Genomic DNA, 18,236 nt, shown 5'->3' on the forward strand with positions numbered 1-18,236 from the left:
ACTATGAGACCAAAGAAAAACATGGGAAGACAAGGAGGGGGCTGGAATACAAACAACACAGGTGGGAACATTTATGGCAGGGCAGGGCCTGGGTGGAGACAAGACAGAAGCAAACCAGGAAAACAAGCAGACTAATGCCGACCTTACACAAAATGATTTTCAAGCGATATCACTGTCACAGACAAATTTCCAGTGTCGGGGTAAAATCATGATTATACAACAGTCTGTTCCGACCTCACAATCTGATTGGTTGAAAGGTGTTCTAGCCGTGCTGATATTTGTGATAACATCACGGCCCTCTCACACTAATCTTGTATCACTTCGCTGACGCTTTGCCGAGTAACAGCATATACACACAGGACAGTTTTGAATCATCACCTCCAACAGGCTAGCGCTCAGTCGCCAGCACCCTGCAGCACTGGCTTGTCTTTTGCGGAAAAAAGGAAAAGAAAATCAGTCACCTCAGTCTCAGTCTGACAGCCAGGGGTACGTTTCCCAAAAGCGTAGTTGCTAACTACGTTAGCAACTTACATAGTCTGGACGATGCAGCTGCGACGCAGGTGTTTCCCAAAAGCGTGGTTGGAACTATGGAGGTAACCACGTTAGTAACTTGCATAGTGCGAACCTTAGTTAAGCTACTCAGGTGTTTCCCAGAACCGTAGTTCCAGCGAATATTCGCAACTACCGTGGTTCAGCTGCGTCGTTCCAACTACAGCTCTAGACCTGTCGTTAAGAGCTTAGTTCCTGGTGATTAGTGCAGACGATGGACGGTAGGACTCAGAAAGCTGATAAATCACATTAATATTGCTGCACGAGGATTTAAGATGTCAAGTGTACCTATTTTTTAAATGTTTGTGTTAATTACATTAATTGAGCCACTTCACTTTTATCCATGTGCGCCCAGGTAAAATAATAAAATTCAGTCCTTTTTTTAATGTATGTCTTTAACATTTAGCTTTATTTGGCAAACATGAATTCAGTGTAGTGAAAAGAGTGCACTGAAATGCTCTTTAGCTAAAATGTATTTTACAGTCTTGGAAAGATGTATGTCAATTATTCAAGCAGGCATCTCTTGAGTAAAGATAACTTGTGCTGTGCACATTTATGAAATAGTTAATCATTATTTTTTTAAACCCACTGTGCTATATGCACTCTGTGAATAAGGCTATTAAACTGTCACTGGGCTAATACTCTAAAATGGCTTTAACGTAAACACCTGTACCCCGAGGACCTTTGAGGGTATATTTGCATTGTTTGTACCCAGTGAAACAAATGTATCCATACAGTAGGCAAGAAGGTGTCTTTTAATAATATATTCATAACAAGAAAAAACTAAGTAAAAAGTGTCTTAAAATAAATAGAGATATGCAATAAGCAGGTGTTTTGAATTACCTAATTATCCTCTGGAGGTAACAGGGCCAGACAGAGTGTGAATAAAGAAAAAGGTATTATTTAGCCAATACAACGTGTGTTTCTAGGCCTATACAAATGTTATCAATTAGTATTTGTTAAATAATATATTACAGAGAATACGTAGAAATATGTAGGCTACATTAATATATATGTAAAAAAAATAATAACATTAATTGCCATTATGAAAAAAAACATAAAGAGAATAAAACCATGACTGGGATTCGAACTAGGCTTCCATCCGGTGTTCTGTCGAGTTTTGCTACCCTGTCAAACCGTACTACCCTAGTGCATATTTAATTTTTAAATATAAAATTGCTAGAAAAAGCCCCATATTTAAACATGCTTAATGGCAAGGGGTTTCTGGTTGTTTAATGCACCCAAAAGAACAGAATTACCATAAAAAAAAAAAATAATAATAAAAAGTGTTTCCACGCATGGGCGCTGGTGTTGAGAAGCACATCTCGATGGGTTGCACAATTCGACAGAACACCACGCGCTGCACCGTCGTAGGCGCTCTGCTGAACCACTGAGTAACACACATTTCTCAGGTCTCATATTAATAAGACTCATTCAGAATGGTGATTATTTTATTTAAAAAAAATATTGCAATAGCAAATATGTGTATGTTTTTTAAAGTAACACTGTCTGTTACAAATAATAATGAATATATAGCAATTATTGTGTACATTTTACTTGCAGTTCATTGTTGTTTTATTAATAGTATTGTTGTCCGTTATGTTCTGGTGATAATTACAATATAAATAGCCTAAATGATACATTAGAAACATATTTTTGGCATAATATTTTAAAGATTGTGAGTTTTGCACGTTTTCTGCTGGGAAAGTCTGACCGAACACATCTGGAAACACCTTAGTTAAGACCACGGTGGTTCAAACCAACATAGTTCAGACTTCCGTGGTACCAACAAAGTACGATGGTTTCGGGAAACGGTCGTACTTCAGATGTTAGTTAGTTTAACGATGCATCGTACCACGTTAGTTCAATGCTAGGCTCCGTCGTTGTACGGGAAACGCACCCCAGAACGGTAGCCAGCCAGGCTGGGCTAAGTTAATGCTGAGCTAAGCAAGCTACGCTAACCTAACCACAGTCCAGCTGGCACGCTAACCAACACCACCCAGCAACCAGGCAGGAAATGCTCACAAACAAGCTGCTTTCACCTGAAGACGACTCCACTTAACAGGAGAGAAGAGTTTTAGCGTTATTTTATGGTCCTAACGTTTACCATCTTCGCTTATTCTCAATTTTGATTTCAAGCTATAATGTTCAAGTTTCAGTTCTGTTACAGTTGTTGTGGAACTACTTTTTTTCCATATTAAAGCATTAAAGCAGCAATACTGGCCCTGCGTTTACTTGGTATCGGATCGATACCAAAATTCCCGGTATCGCCCACCTCTACTCTCTGGTCTCTTGTTGTTGCACATGCGTCACATGGCTCAGCAAAGCCAGCCAAACCGCCACGCAGGTAGGCTCAGCCTGGCCCCGCCCACTCAGCCCTCTCCTCGAGTCGACACGCCTCTACCTCAGGAGATTTGTGTTGAGTGATATTTTTTTACACTCTGTTTATTTAAGAAAAACTTGCATTTGAATTGCACTGAAAGGAAGACAATTCCTTATTTTTTTATTGTTTTTCCAAATTACAATTCTATTAAAAAAAAGAAACAAAGAAACAAAGAACTAGAAAAGATGTCTAGTGAGGGGAGAATTTTTATTTTATTTTTTTATATATTTTTATTTTATATTTAAACTTTGTTTTGTTACTGTTCCATTGTTTCTAAACAAAAAATGTTGATTGTGATACTAAAGTATTTTGTTATCAATGTTTGGTGAAATTATATCCTAGGTTTTTGGATCATTTGGATCTATAAAGCTTAAATATTAAAAAGTATCGGTATCAGTATCGATATCGGCAATACTGGCCCTGCGTTTACTTGGTATCGGATCGATACCAAAATTCCCGGTATCGCCCACCTCTATTCTTTGTCCTGCATTCAGATAAAATCAACCGTGTGATTCTGTTGGTGCAAGATAATTGGTTATTTTGCCTGTCAGTCAAAATCTTGAGTAGTGGGTGGGGCTTGAAGCTGCGTTGTGAGCATCAGAGGGCAGAATGGTAGAACTAGAGATAGAGAGAGCTAAGCAGAGTAAGCCTTGCAGCACAGGGGCTGTTTGTGCTCAAAACAAGTCCAACATGTGGCTAACGGCCAGTTTAAACCACTTGTGTGACTTTTTGAGGCACCTTTGATGAGGTAAATTGTGATTTGTTAATATACACATGCAATATCAACTTAATAAATCTTTAGACTCTGTTGTTTTTAAGCTGGTTGCTTATCAACCATGCTAGCTAACTCAGTAGCACTAAGTATTATGTGTAGCTTTGTGCTTGAAATATGTTTAAACCTTTGTAGCTAAGATTAATTGCGTAGATACAGGACACGGACAGTGATTCTGAAGAGCCCAGTGAGCTGCATAGAGCTTGAGTTCAGACAGGGGAGCTGTTTTATGACTTCTTGGCGGTTTCACCAGTCCATGAGCCTCGCTCTCGCCCTAAACTCCCGCTGGACTGCCTAAACTCTTGCCGGATTGTCTAAACTCCCGCCGGACTGCCTAAACTCCTTCTGGACTGCCTAAACTACTACTGCGCCGATTCTACGTCGTCCTGCTCTCACCAGAGACCCAGAACATCCTCTAGAGAGGTCGTGAGTACTGAGTGCACTAACTAATCTTTTGTTTTGCTTATTTTAGGTAAGTAATGTGGCTGTTAAAGTTTTAAGCCTCGCTGTAGCCAAGCCACGACTCAGGCCTGCAACTTTTTGTTTCTTTTATTTTACTGTTATTTTTTTGTGTGTGTGCACAGGTGTGGGCCCACAAGTCAGGTATTTGTTTGTGAATTTGTTAATTAGTACATTGGATAATCTGCAATACGATACTTTTAAAATCTCATTTATTTTTTCATTTAAAACTGTGATACCTGATATTCCAAATTCATTCAATACTCTGAGTAAAAAAAGAAAAGTAGCAAAACATTAAAACTAATTTTTGTGGTTACTAGCGTGTTCATTTCATTAAGTACTGGTTGTTTATTCATTAATTAATTTATTATTTATTTTCCTCTATCTCAAATAGAAATAACTGAGTGTGGGGAAAAAGAGTGACACATGATAAGAGTATACTAAGTACCTAATTTGTTGATACAAAATTTGAAATACATTATACTGTACCAACCTAGGGCCCTGCCATTATGACACAGGTGGTTAGGCAGGGTGTTAGACACTTAGCCTGTGACTAGTCTGTGATTAAATAGTCTGTGACTTGTCTTTAGATGTGAGAGGGTGTCAGACTTTAGTGTATTAAAAGTCTTTTGGAAGTTGTCTAGTGTATGAATAGCATAAAGACAAGCAAGAACACAACACATGGGCTAGAGTAAAACACATAGCAGGTAAAAGTGGACCAAATCTGATCTTTCTGGTCAAATGTGATACAGATGTGTTATCACAATCTGTGGAAGTGTGAACTACAAAAACACACTAAATCTGACATTCTGGGTCTTGTGACAATTTTATTTTTTTTTCTGAACAATGCAAAACCTAGAAAATAGAGCTGAAAGGATTGTATCTTACTTTTAACAGTTAAATTGCGATTTACTTCATGTTGAAAGTCGTTCTCCCCTCTTATCACCCGACACACATATGTGCCATCGTCTGAGGGTTGGGCAGCGTTGATGGTGTAGTTGGATTTGGTGGTGTCACTGTTTAAGTGCTTTGATTTATCTGTAATATTGTACCAGTGATATTTCCAGCCAGAAGATTGTTCCTGAACTTTACAGGTAAGCGTGACCTGTTCCCCAGTATAGATCACGCTGTAGGCAGGCTCTTGTCCTAGAAGTAAGGTTGGTTTTCCCGCTACAAAATAGGATGAAATAATTATTTGTAGCAATGTACTCACACATTACACATACAAATTCAATAAAATAAACATGTTACAAAGATGATAAAGCTTTTCTTGATAGCACTTACCATAAACAGTCAGTGTAAATGAAGAGCTCTTTACTTGTGTCTTGGGTCTGTTTTGTAGCTCTGTCTGACAGGTGTAATGTCCTCCTTGTCCTTGGTTAATGGAGGAGATGGTGAGAGTATCTCCAGATCCTGCAACTGGATTATTGTTTAGGAACCACACATAATTCCAGTCTGTGGATTTGTCCGGAATCTCACATTTCAGAGTCACTTTTTCACCAGGAAAGACCCTCTCCCATCCAGATTTCTGATTTACCTTTGGTTCAGGAGGGCCTGAGAGAAACAAGATAATGTTTATTAAAAATGTTCAACTTTCAATGGCCCAGATATTTCTAATGAGAATTGAACAGGAATATTTGTATCTTACCCTTTACAGTTATATCATTTTTTTTTTCATGTTGAAAGTTTTCCCCTCTTTTCACCTGACACACATATGTGCCATTGTCTGAGACTTGGACAGCGTTGATGGTGTAGCTGGATTTGCTGGAGTCACTGTTTAAAGGGTTTAATTTTTCTGAGGTTTTGTACCAGTAAAATTTCCAGTCAGAAGATTGTTCCTGTACTTCACAGGTAAGGGTGACCTGCTCTCCAGTATAGAACACGTTATAACTGGGAGTTTTTCCAAGAAGTAGGGTTGGATTTCCTGCTGTAAAATGCGATGGAAGAATAACTGATATTAGTGACAACGATAACATGTAATGATCACTAATCATAAGAAAACATAAGAAAAGTCAGTAATCAGATTAGCATGCACTTGGCGAATGAGATAACGGAAAAAACTCAAAAATCAGATATCTACATTGCAAACAGCCAACAAACTATCGGAAGCATGTGGCATAGACTTCATACTTCCTGTCGTATATGGACAAAGGCTGCTGCAACGAATGATTATTTTGGTAATCGAGTAATCTGCCGATTATTTTTCCCATTAGTTAATTAGTCAACGATTATTTCTGCCATGCCCTCCCTCTCTGCTTGCTGTGGGTACGGCTCCCATTTCTAACTTTCACTTTTGTTCAAAACCATAGAAACTGCTGAATGTGGAATTTAAGTGCCCTTCAAATGTCTAGAACATTGTCCTTTAAATGTGGAAGGTGCTGATAATTAGTGAGGAAATGTGAAATCTATTATGATTGGGCACTTTATTCTATTATGAGGCGCAGGCCGTGTTTTTGTGCCCAGTAATTTGTGTAGTGCTACTAATTGAAAATTAGTCAACAACCAACATTTGGGGTCAAAAAATTGTTATAATCGACATTGTCGATTATATCGGCTAATTGCTGGAGCCCTAGTCTGGACCCACTAAAAATATGAACCTTTTTTATAGCTTCAAAAGTACGTACTGAGAATCAATATCGCAATGTACACATGCGCAATATTTACATGTGCAATATTCACAGCACAGGACATGCAATGTTTTGTGCACTATGAAATAATGTTTTTCAAATAATTTTTTGCTGCTTTTTACAAAGAAAAAAAATCACATTTTACTTTAGTCAGTGACGCAAGCTTGTATTATGAATAGGGGCATCTGATACAAACCAATATTTTGGCTAAAGAACACATCCAAGTCATCCCTTAAGATTTTTTTTTATTAAATTTGAATTAATTTTGAAACAACTCTTAAAACAGCCAAGTATAAAATAAACAACTACTAACAAGTACTAAATAGTCATAAATTATATCCAAATAAATTATATCCATTTATATATTTCTTAAATAAATAAATAAATAAATAAAAAACGAAATAATGTCACACAACAACAATTCTGTAATTAATCATAATTAAAATCCTAATTTTTAATGCTGGTATTTTCCTGTTTATTTAAGAGGGAGACAGTAATAATAGTGTAGTGTGGTTTAGGCCTGGCAGACTAGATTTAGACTAGACGTTTTACTGTATTATAATATAACAGGGTAGTTTTGATGCTTTTAAAATAAGTGCTTTTTAAAATGATTACACAGTTGCTGATTTACTAACTTTAAATAAGAGCTTAACAACATAACGTTAATTTTTTGATAAATCAGTGATCTGGAATTGTTCCACCTGGTTCCAATTGGGAACATCCCTAGTTAAAGGGCTGTCTTTTGGTTAAACTTGGTACAAAAAAAATCCTGTATTTTTAAATATCACAGTAAATATCGCAGAACAACAAAATATTGCAGAACAACTAAATATCGAGATGTAATTTTTCTCCAATTTTGTGCAGCCCTAGCAGGCTGTGCTACACTTCTTACAGATTTATCTGCGCTGCTGCAAAGTCAAGGAAGAGATGTGTTTTATTTTTTACGAGCATGTACAGACTGAGAAACCTGAAGAGAAAAAAGTCAGAGTAAGTGTATACATGTGCTGCGAAATCTGATCTGATTACTGAGCTAAAATCCATCTCTCTTTATCAGATTTCTCAACCAAATTCCACTAGAATATTTAGACAACAGAAGACTGATAACACTATTGTCAATAGACAATAGAATGCACACACAATAAAAGATGTATATTTATTGAAAACACTCTGACATTCTTATGCTAGTTTATTTCATTTTAGTAATCACAAAGACTGCTTAGGCTGCCATTTAAATATATTTGTGGACTGAAGTTTAGTTTATTTATTTAGAATTAATTCTTGATCCACCTTATTAATTGTCACCATATTCAGCTATATAAGATTAATTTTATGATTAATTTTAATTACCCATCTTGTATTGTAATTCTTACAAACTCAGTAAAAGAAACATGATTTACAAATATGATTTAAAATTCTCTTTACAGCACTTACCATAAACAGTCAGTGTAAATGAAGGGCTTTTTACTTGTGTCATCGGTCTGTTTTGTAGCTCTGTCTGACAGGTAAAATTTCCATGATAGTTGTGGTTAATGGAGGAGATGTTGAGAGTATCTCCAGATCCTACAACTGGAATATTGTTTAGGAGCCACATATATTTCCAGTCCATGTGTTTGTCTGGAATTTCACATTTCAGAATCACTTTTTCACCAGGAAAGACCCTGTCCCATCCAGAAGTCTGAATTATATTTGGTTGAGGGGGACCTAAGAAAAAGAAAACAAATTACGTTTTGTAAAAAAAAAACAAAAAAAAACATAAAAGTTCAGTTTTCCAGATATTTTCACAGAAAATGGAACTAAAATGATTGTATCTTACTTTTTACGGTTAATTGATGATTAACTTCATGCTGAAAGTTTTCCCCTCTTATCACCCGACACACATATGTGCCACCGTCTGAAACTTGGACAGAGTTGATGGTGTAGCTGGATTTGGTGGTATCACTGTTTAAATGATTTGATTTATCTGGGATCTTGTACCAGTGATATTTCCAGTCAGAAGATTGTTCCTGAACTTCACAGGTAAGGGTGACCTGCTCTCCAGGATAGATCACGCTGAAAGCAGGATTTTGTCCTTGACGTAAGGTTGGTTTTCCCGCTGTAAAATAGGAAGAAAGATAAAAACATTACTTCGTAACAATAAATAAATGTTGTTCTAATGCAAGTATATTTAATTTTGTTCACTTGGACTGCTTAATGGCAGGTTCACACTACACACTTTTAGCACAGTTTTTCAGTCACAGTTTTTTTGTTGATTGCCGACAAAAACTCTGCTCTTAAGCAAATCAGGGATCTCTCACGCTCACTTAGTCCTATAGTGTGAACTACTGAAAGACCCTCGCCATGCTGCATCCAGGTAAATATTTGCCATGTTAAATATCTGACTCAGTCGGTGACTGGGAGTCAGGAGCAGTGGCTACATATTGCAGATGGGAATCCGTAGAAAGAGAACCACAGGTACAAAACACATCTGCTTTACCAGAGCTGTTTATAGAGGGTTGACCATTTCTCTCCCTGTTACATCACTGTTAAAAGCTAGAGGGAGCCCAAGAGTGAATCCTCGATGAAAGTGGGTGAATGATAAAATGACTGAATGATATACGCTCAAAACTTTAAAATATTAACGATTTACTCGTTCTGAGTATTCCTTAAATCTTACTAAAAAAGCAAAGAAAGTGTCTGTATATTTAATTTTTTTCTACAGTAAATTTGTGTGTAATTTTACACACTAAAGACGCTGCATCTTCTACTGTGATCTGATTGATTGGTTGGTAATGTGATGTAGGAGTTACAGGCAGAGCTTAAACTGAAGTTTAAAACCATAAAGCATTATATCTCCAGTACTTTTTATTTTTTTACCATTCATTCTGGGCTCACTTTAAGTGCGCATTCTCCTCTATAGAGATTCTCTGGCATGACATTGCTTGTTATTTTGCGTTTAGTTCTTGTGACAAACGTGTTTCTGAAGAGCTGTGAGGTGAGTCTGCAATTTCCCACAGTGAGAAAGTGTGTAATTTGTGACTCTGTGTCTCTGATCAGTCATGTAGTGTGAAAGTTTCAGCAACTAAAAGACTCACGATTACGCCACAACCAGTCATGCAGTGTGAACAGCATGACTGACAATTAAAAAATATGTGTACTGTGAACCTGGCCATGTGTGTATGAATATGTTAAGAGTTTGCTTCATGTATTATTAGTAAGAATATTGTGCACAAATTATTATTGTCTCAGATTATTTGGCAACATATATATAGTTATATCCTCCTAAGCCCTGCAATCTGTTTTTGTAATGGACATAGTCTGAGATTCAGAAGTCACAAACCATTAATGCAACCAGATTTAATCCTACTGTACTATCAAGAGGACATCCTCATCTGTTCACTCAGTCCTCAGCCTCAGTTGTGGGGATGTGGCCAACACAGAACAGATACTTTTTTTTTGTATCCACCATTACAGATTTTACAATTTATGGCAACAGTAGAGGCAAGTGAATGTTTTTTTTTTTCTTGCAGATATTTTGTTTTTGTTGAAAATAATCACTTTCTTCAAAATGAGATTCTTAACCTCAATTTTGTAAGATTCCAGAAATGTACAATAATCACCAAAAAAACCAAAGATCTCAGAAATGTGGAGCAGGTTTATAGAAATATTTTAGAGTAAACCAGCAGTTAAAACAATAAAATTACATAATCCTTACAATCTGAGAACAAGCTTTCGTAATTTTTTTTATTACAATTTTGTAACTTTTATTTTATTTTCTACATGATTTAATGCATTTATCAGTTAATAATATAAGCTTTTAATTAGGTTTAAACTCTGTATTTATCAAACTAGTACATAGTATTTCATTTACTGACTGAAAATAGTTTTAATTTTTAGGGGGACTTTTATTTTGGCAGAAGACCATGTTGCTAGAATCTCAATGGTCTTATAGATTAAAGGGGCACTAAACCCTCTGATTTTTGTGTATGCATGTGCTAAGAAATCTGATCTGATTTCTGAGAAAAAAACAGATCTCTTTATCAGATTTCTTAAACAGATTCCACTTGAATATTTAGATAAAAACAGAAGACAAGCATTCATATTTTTTTTTTATTACAATTTTGAAACTTTTATTTTATTTAGGTTTAAACTCTGTATTTATCAAACTAGTGGATAGAATTTCAATTATTAACTCAAAACATTTTTAGGGGGACTTATTTTGGCAGAAAACCATGTTGCTAGAATCACAATGCTCTAATAGATTAAAGAAGCACTAAACCCCCTGATTTTTGCTGACTCCATCCTCAGCTCAAATTTGAAAAAGGCTAAAAAATGGGAGGGGTCATTTGGGGGGCAGTGGATGATTTATGGGTTTAGGGCTGGGGCAGGAGGGAGGGAGAGTTGATTGGCTGAGCTGCAGCAGCAGCAGTGTGCCTCTGATAGCAGTGAGACGCAGATGGTTGGACGTCACACAGGGGGGCGTTATTATTGATTGACTGAGATGCATATTGTGATGTACCAAAGTGCACAGACACATCATCCACACCTATAGCATAGTTGAACCTGTCAGGGCGTTTTTAAGCAGGACTGGTATGTTTCATTCTTTCAAAGGAACATATTTCAGCTATTAATGGGAAAAAATGGTTTAGGGTTTAGTGGCTCTTTAACAAGCTAGTTAAATTATTAGTGAGAATCTGATTGAAGCGGTTGTCATGTGGTATATGTGGTATAGGTTTTACATCCTGGAGAAATGGTTAAAAACAGGGTCTTTGACAATAAAGGACCATAAAGCCGGAGCTGAAATTGAAAAGAACCAAGAAAAGTAAGCATAAATCAAAACAAAGACAGTACAGCAGTGAATTCCTAGCACTAGGTAGAGGTGGGCGGATCGATCCAAATATCGATAATATCGATACCAACGCTGGTATTGGTATTGAGCAATACTCGTGTAAAAATATCGATATTCAAGCTTTTTTCTCTGCCGCACGCACTGACTGCTGCGCACGAGGATTCACCACAGTCTACTCTCTGGTCTCTTGTTGTTGCACATGCGTCACATGGCTCAGCAAAGCCAGCCAAACCCAAGCAGGTAAGCTCAGCCTGGCCCCGCCCACTCAGCGCTCTCCTCGAGTCGACACGCCTCTACCTCAGGAGATTAGTGTTGAGTGATATTTTTTTACACTCTGTTAATTTAAGAAAAACTTGCATTTGAATTGCACTGAAAGGAAGACAATTCCTTATTTTTTATTGTTTTTCCAAATGACAATTCTATTAAAAAAAAGAAACAAAGAACTAGAAAAGATGTCTAGTGAGGGGAGAATTTTTATTTTATTTCTTAATATTTTTTTACTTTATATTTAAACTTTGTTTTGTTACTGTTCCATTGTTTCTAAACAAAAAATGTTGATTGTGATACTAAAGTATTTTGTTATCACTTACAATGTTTGGTGAATTTATATCCTAGGTTTTTGGATCATTTGGATCTATAAAGCTTAAATATTAAAAAGTATCGGTATCAGTATCGATATCGGCAATACTGGCCCTGCGTTTACTTGGTATCGTATCGATACCAAAATTCCCGGTATCGCCCACCTCTAGCACTAGGCTTCACATGCACAGGAAGTAAAAATATACAGTATATTGTAATTGGTCCTCCTGGTGGCCTCAGTGGGAATAGCACATGGACAGACCAAACACTAAACTGTGTACTTGAGCTAACTGTGCTCTCCACTAGAGGCTCAAAACTGATACAGATCTCTATTGCCTGTTTTATTTACCTAGATTATTGAACTGCCATATACCAGCTGCTGTTTTCTGACACCTATTTGCCTTAATGATAAGGAGTATTGGAACAGAACTAATAATTCCTTTTTAAACATAGCTATATATACTCAAGCAATCACAAAAATAATAAAGCTTTTTATAACTGCACTTACCGTAAACGATCAGTTTAAACGAAGGGCTCAGTTTTTGTGTCTTGGGTCTGTTTTGTAGCTCTGTCTGACAGGTGTAATCTCCACCTTGTCCTTGGTTAATGGGGGAGATGTTGAGAGTATCTCCAGATCCTGCAACTGGATTATTGTTTAGGAGCCACACATATTTCCAGTCTCTGGATTTGTCGGGAATCTCACATTTCAGAGTCACTTTTTCACCAGGAAAGACCCTGTCCCATCCAGAAGTCTGGCTTATCTTTGGTTCAGGAGGGCCTGAGAGAGAAAAAAAATTAATAAAAAACATGCTTAAACCTCAAAATAGAAAACTTTCATTGAAAATAGGATTAAGTTCTTACTTTTTACAGTTAAATCAAAATTTTCTTCATGTTGAAAGTCTCCATCCCCTCTTTTCACCTGACACACATATGTGTCACCGTCTGAGACTTGGACGGCATTGATGGTGTAGCTTGATGTGCTGGTGTCTCTGTTTAGCTGCTTTGATTTATCTGAGGCTTTGTACCAGAAAAATTTCCACTCAGAAAATGGTTGCTGAACTTCACAGGTAAGGGTTACCTGTTCTCCAACATAGAACACGCTATAACTGGGAGTTTTTCCAAGAAGTAGGTTTGGATTTCCTGCTGCAAAATGGGATGGAGGATAATAACATTATTTAATAACAATAAATAATAAAATGTACCCACAGTGACAGATGTATATGTTTTAGAAAGATAAATTATCTGAGTATGTTTAAGATAGCTTTCAGCAATCAACTATATAATAAAATATACTTAAAAATCTGCACAGTAACTATAAATTATTATTAGTTATATTTTTCCTGACATTTATAAGGATTTATATCTATGTTCAGTACACAGATTTAGATTTAGGCATTCTGCTGTTTGAGAATTTTACAGGGACTCATTCTCACTCATTCTCTTTCACATCCTGCAATTTTGGAAATAAAAAATGAAAAGAGAAAAGCGCTTTGACTGAACATACATATATTTTTTATTTTACTTCTTTATTATTTAACTGAAATTTTCTTTTATATATTTTCTATTTGAAAAACATCAAAGCACATTGCCACCTCGCTCACACGTTGCCTGTCAATTATATTCAACTTTAAAAAAGGTGAAATATAAGATCGTCATATCATCGGGTCATATTTATTAAAATATATTAATTCATTAATTGAAGTCTTGTCCAGTGCTCTAAAATAACGTTGGCTGCTGGAGACACATGGTGGAGCGCGGGCATTACCCCTGTCTTGCTTAAAAAAAAAAAAAAAAAAGGCTACAGATCTGTATAGGCATATAGGCACCCTCGTGATACCAAAGACACAGAACACGCCCCTAAATCAATTTGCACAAAGCACAAACGACTGGTGCGCTATATAGATTGCTAAGATAGGGCCTAGAGTGTGTTCTACCTTTTTCTCACATAAAATATATATTTTTTAGTTACATATGGTCCATATTTTTGTACTATTTAAATGAAACTAAAATAAAGTAAAATACAGCTCCAGAATTTTTTTTTTCAAAACTTCAAAATGATCAGTGTTGTTTTATTCTACTACTACTACTACCAACATTTCTTCCAAATTGCAAATAAAGTTATTTCCTTTAGAGCATTTATTTGCAGACAATGAGAAATGGTCAAAATAACAAAAAGACCTCAAATTATGCAAAGAAAATAATTTCATATTCCTTTAGAAGCAACATTACTAATATTTAAGGAAACAGTCAAAAAACTATATTTGCTCTCCACCAGTCTTACACACTGCTTTTGGGTGACCTTATGCCACTCCTAGTGCAAAAATGCAAGCAAATTAGCTTTGTTTGATGGCTTGGGGTCATCAATCTTTTTTTTTTTTTTTTTTTTTTTTTTTTTTTTTTACATTCGAGAGGTTTTCAATCATTTTTACATACAAGACAGTATATTGTTAAAGCGTGACAGACCTATTTCTAAAACTAATATTTAATGATTAATTGATTAATCTTCTTGCACTGCATTTTTTACAAACTCAATAATAAAAAAAACATTGTCCCAAAGATGATAATGCTAATCTTGATAGCACTTACCGTAAACAGTCAGTGTAAATGATGAGCTCTTTACTTGTGTCTTGGGTCTGTTTTGTAGCTCTGTCTGACAGGTGTAATGTCCTCCTTGCCCTTGTTTAATGGAGGAGATGGTGAGAGTATCTCCAGATCCTGCAACTGGATTATTGTTTAGGAGCCACACATAATTCCAGTCTGTGGGTTTGTCCAGAATCACACATTTCAGAGTCACTTTTTCACCAGGAAAGACCCTCTCCCATCCAGAAGTCTGAGTTATCTTTGGTTCAGGGGGACCTGAGAGAAACAAGATAATGTTTATTAAAAATTGGAAAACTTTCACTGGTCCAGAATTTTTGACTGAGAATAGAAGAGAATGGATTGTATCTTACTTTTTACAGTTAAATCATGATTTACTTCAGGTGAAATGCTGCTATTCCCTTTTTGCACTTGACACATATAAGTGCCACTGTCTGAGACTTGGGCAGAGTTGATGGTGTAGGTGGATTTGCTGGTGTCACTGTTTAAGGGCTTTGATTTTTCTGAGGTTTTGTACCAGTAAAATTTCCAGTCAGAAGATTGTTCCTTAACTTTACAGGTAAGGGTGACCTGTTCTCCAGTATAGATCATGCTGAAACTGGGGGATTGCTGTATGGTTGGTTTTCCCACTGCAAAATAGGATGGAAGATAACATATAAATAAAAAGCAATAAATAATAATATAGGCTCCTATATAGGACACATTTAGTAAAAGTATAGTTTTATCATTAAAAGCAGAGTTTCATGAAATATACTAAGCATATATATTTATTGAGTACATCACCAGTACAAAATTAGCACAGCCAAATAAAGTATATATTTTTTCAAAGTGAAAGTAGGTAAGGCCCTTCTAACCTTCAGAGAACAGGTGACAATAAATGCATGTAAATAATTACATAATTTTTAATCAGGAAATATATATATATATTATATATATATATATAAATATATATTTTATCTGACTGACAGCAGTTTTAACCAATCAAAGCTTTTTTTAAATGGCTTCTGCCCACGTGTGTCTGCGTGACCCTTTTACTGATTTTGAGAAGGGTGTTGAAATGAGTCCGTTAGCAAAGTCGAAGGACAGTCTAACCAATCAGATTCATGATTTTCACTACGGGGGCGGAGCCATGGCTGTCTAGCCCCTTCTCAGCGCTGTGCTGAAGGTGTTACATGTTGCTTAGTGTAAAACAGCGCGCATTGCTGGATTAGTTAAAAAGTTAGCTATCTATCATGAAATGGCGACTGTAAATCAGTCAGATATTGTGTCATATTATATTAAAAAAAGGCATTTTTAAAGGCTGTCCCTCAATGTGAAACTAATTCACAATAATAGGCCGCCTGACTGGTGAGTTTTTTGTGTACTTAATGTTTTGGCTGACCTGGCGTACTGTAGACATAAAAATGAGTGATCTTTGTTGAACCGTTGTACTTGTGGGCAAATTAAGCATTTATTGTTGGGTCTATTGTATACTTTTGTAGTTTGTAGCTGTTGATGTGTATTAGTTAATATAACTAAGTCAAGACAGATAAATATTACTTTAACTACATATTCTCTGTGTCGGTCTGCCGGCGGCAGGGTGGGGGGGATGGGGGGGGGTGTTTGCAGAAGAGGTACCACTATATTCACTGCACACCACTGATATTATATTTAAATACACAACTTCTTTCAGAAGGGTGGTTTTCCTCGCTTTGAATAGTTTAATGATCATATTTGAAGAAAATATAATAAATAAAGTTGTGATACTATCAGGGCTACACAACTGCTTTAATACAACTGCTATAGCCTAGCTTACTAGCTTACTCCTGGTGCTGTAATACTGTGACGTTAATTTAGTGTGTAGTAGTGTTATCTTATATGTGGTAAATTTCTTATTACGACTCTTAAAAAATCTCTTAATTGTTTAACCTCATAAAACCCACCAAAACATCTTAACAACCTGACTAAAACATCCAGCCAGCCTCACCAAAACCTTCAGGCAACTTTACCAAAACTTCAGTTACTCCCATCAAAACATCCAGCCGACCTCACCAAAACATTTAGTCGACCTCACCAAAACATTCAGCCGACCTCACCAAAACATCCACCCAACCTTACCAAAATATCAGGGAATCTCACCAAAATATTCAGTCACCACCACTAAAACATCCACCCCACCAAGACATTCAGCCAACCCCACCAAGACATTCAGCCAACCCCAGCAAGACATTCAGCCAAGCTCACCAACACATTCAGCCAACCTCACCAACACATTCAGCCAACCTCACCAACACATTCAGCCAACCTCACCAACACATTCAGCCAACCTCACCAACACATTCATCCAACCTCACAAAACATTCAGCCAACCTCACAAAACATTCAGCCAACCTCACTAAAACATTCAGCCAACCTTACTGAAACATCCAAACCCACCAAAACATCCAGGCAAACTTATAAAAACATCCAGCCAAACCCACAAACACATCTACACAACCCCACCGAAACATCCAGCCAACCCTGCCAAACATCCAGCCATCCTCACCAAAACATGCAGCCAACTTCACCAAAACATTCACCAAACCTCACCAAAGCATTCAGGTAAACTTACTCAATCATCCAGCCAACCTGGTCAAAAAAAATAAAGCCAACCTTAAAAAAACCTTCCGCCAACCTTTCCAAAACACCCAGGCAATCTTAATAAAACATCCAGCTAACCCTACCAAAACATACAGCCAACCTCATCAAATGTCCAGGCAACCTCACCAAAACATTCAATCACCACCACTAAAACATGCAGCCAAACCAACCAAAACATCCAGGCAAACTCACCAAAACATCCAGGCAAACTCACCAAAACATCCAGACAACTTTAGAAAAACATCACACTAACCTCACCAAACAAATCAGCCAACATTACCAAAATGTCCAGGCAATCTTACCAAACATTCAGTCTTTGCCACCAAAACATTAGACAATCTCCTTAAAACATACAGCTAAACTTACCAAACTTCCAGCCAACCTCACCACAACATCCAGTCAACCTCAGCAAAAGATTAAGCCAAACACACTAAAATATTTAAGCAAACCCACCAAAACATTAAACAACCTGACTAAAACATCCAGCCAACCTTACCAAAATGTCTGAGCAATGTTACCAAAACATTTAATCACTTACACCAAAAGATTCGACAACCTCAGCAAAACATTTAGTCAACCTCAGCCAAACATGTAGGCAATCTCACCAAAATGTCCCGCCAACCTCAACAAAACATTCAGCCAACTTCACCAAAACATCCACTTAACCTTACCAAAATGTCCAGGCAATCTCACCAAAACATCCAATTAACACCACTAAAACATCCAGCCATACCCACTAAAACATCCAGCCATACCCACCAAAACATCCAGCCAAACCCATCAAAACATCTGAACAACCTAACAAAAACATCCAGCCAAACATTC

The 18,236-nt window shown here is 36.7% G+C and overlaps 2 protein-coding genes across 7 annotated transcripts in view; one reads left to right on the top strand and one right to left on the bottom strand.

Annotated features, from left to right (window-relative positions):
- The window catches only part of baz2a (bromodomain adjacent to zinc finger domain, 2A), a 353,839-nt gene that overhangs the window by 65,870 nt on the left and 269,733 nt on the right, over nucleotides 1-18,236 (top strand). The window lies entirely within an intron of this gene.
- LOC103029203 (hemicentin-1) overlaps nucleotides 1-18,236 on the bottom strand; it is a 30,432-nt gene that overhangs the window by 10,932 nt on the left and 1,264 nt on the right. The window contains exons 3-11 of one of the 6 annotated variants that reach the window (XM_049462795.1): nucleotides 15,146-15,421; nucleotides 14,781-15,050; nucleotides 13,056-13,334; nucleotides 12,703-12,972; nucleotides 8,604-8,882; nucleotides 8,222-8,491; nucleotides 5,812-6,090; nucleotides 5,448-5,717; nucleotides 5,052-5,333 (exon numbers count right to left, since the gene is read on the bottom strand). In XM_049462795.1, coding sequence (XP_049318752.1) covers nucleotides 5,052-5,333; nucleotides 5,448-5,717; nucleotides 5,812-6,090; nucleotides 8,222-8,491; nucleotides 8,604-8,882; nucleotides 12,703-12,972; nucleotides 13,056-13,334; nucleotides 14,781-15,050; nucleotides 15,146-15,421 — 2,475 coding nt within the window. Of the gene's footprint in view, nucleotides 1-5,051; nucleotides 5,334-5,447; nucleotides 5,718-5,811; nucleotides 6,091-8,221; nucleotides 8,492-8,603; nucleotides 8,883-12,702; nucleotides 12,973-13,055; nucleotides 13,338-14,780; nucleotides 15,051-15,145; nucleotides 15,422-18,236 lie in introns of all 6 variants that reach the window. The other 5 variants (XM_022662309.2, XM_022662313.2, XM_022662312.2 and 2 more) reach the window with 5 other exon arrangements.

The sequence above is a fragment of the Astyanax mexicanus genome, chromosome 13 (assembly GCF_023375975.1).
Source record: "Astyanax mexicanus isolate ESR-SI-001 chromosome 13, AstMex3_surface, whole genome shotgun sequence".
Classification (NCBI taxonomy): Eukaryota; Metazoa; Chordata; class Actinopteri; order Characiformes; family Acestrorhamphidae; genus Astyanax; species Astyanax mexicanus.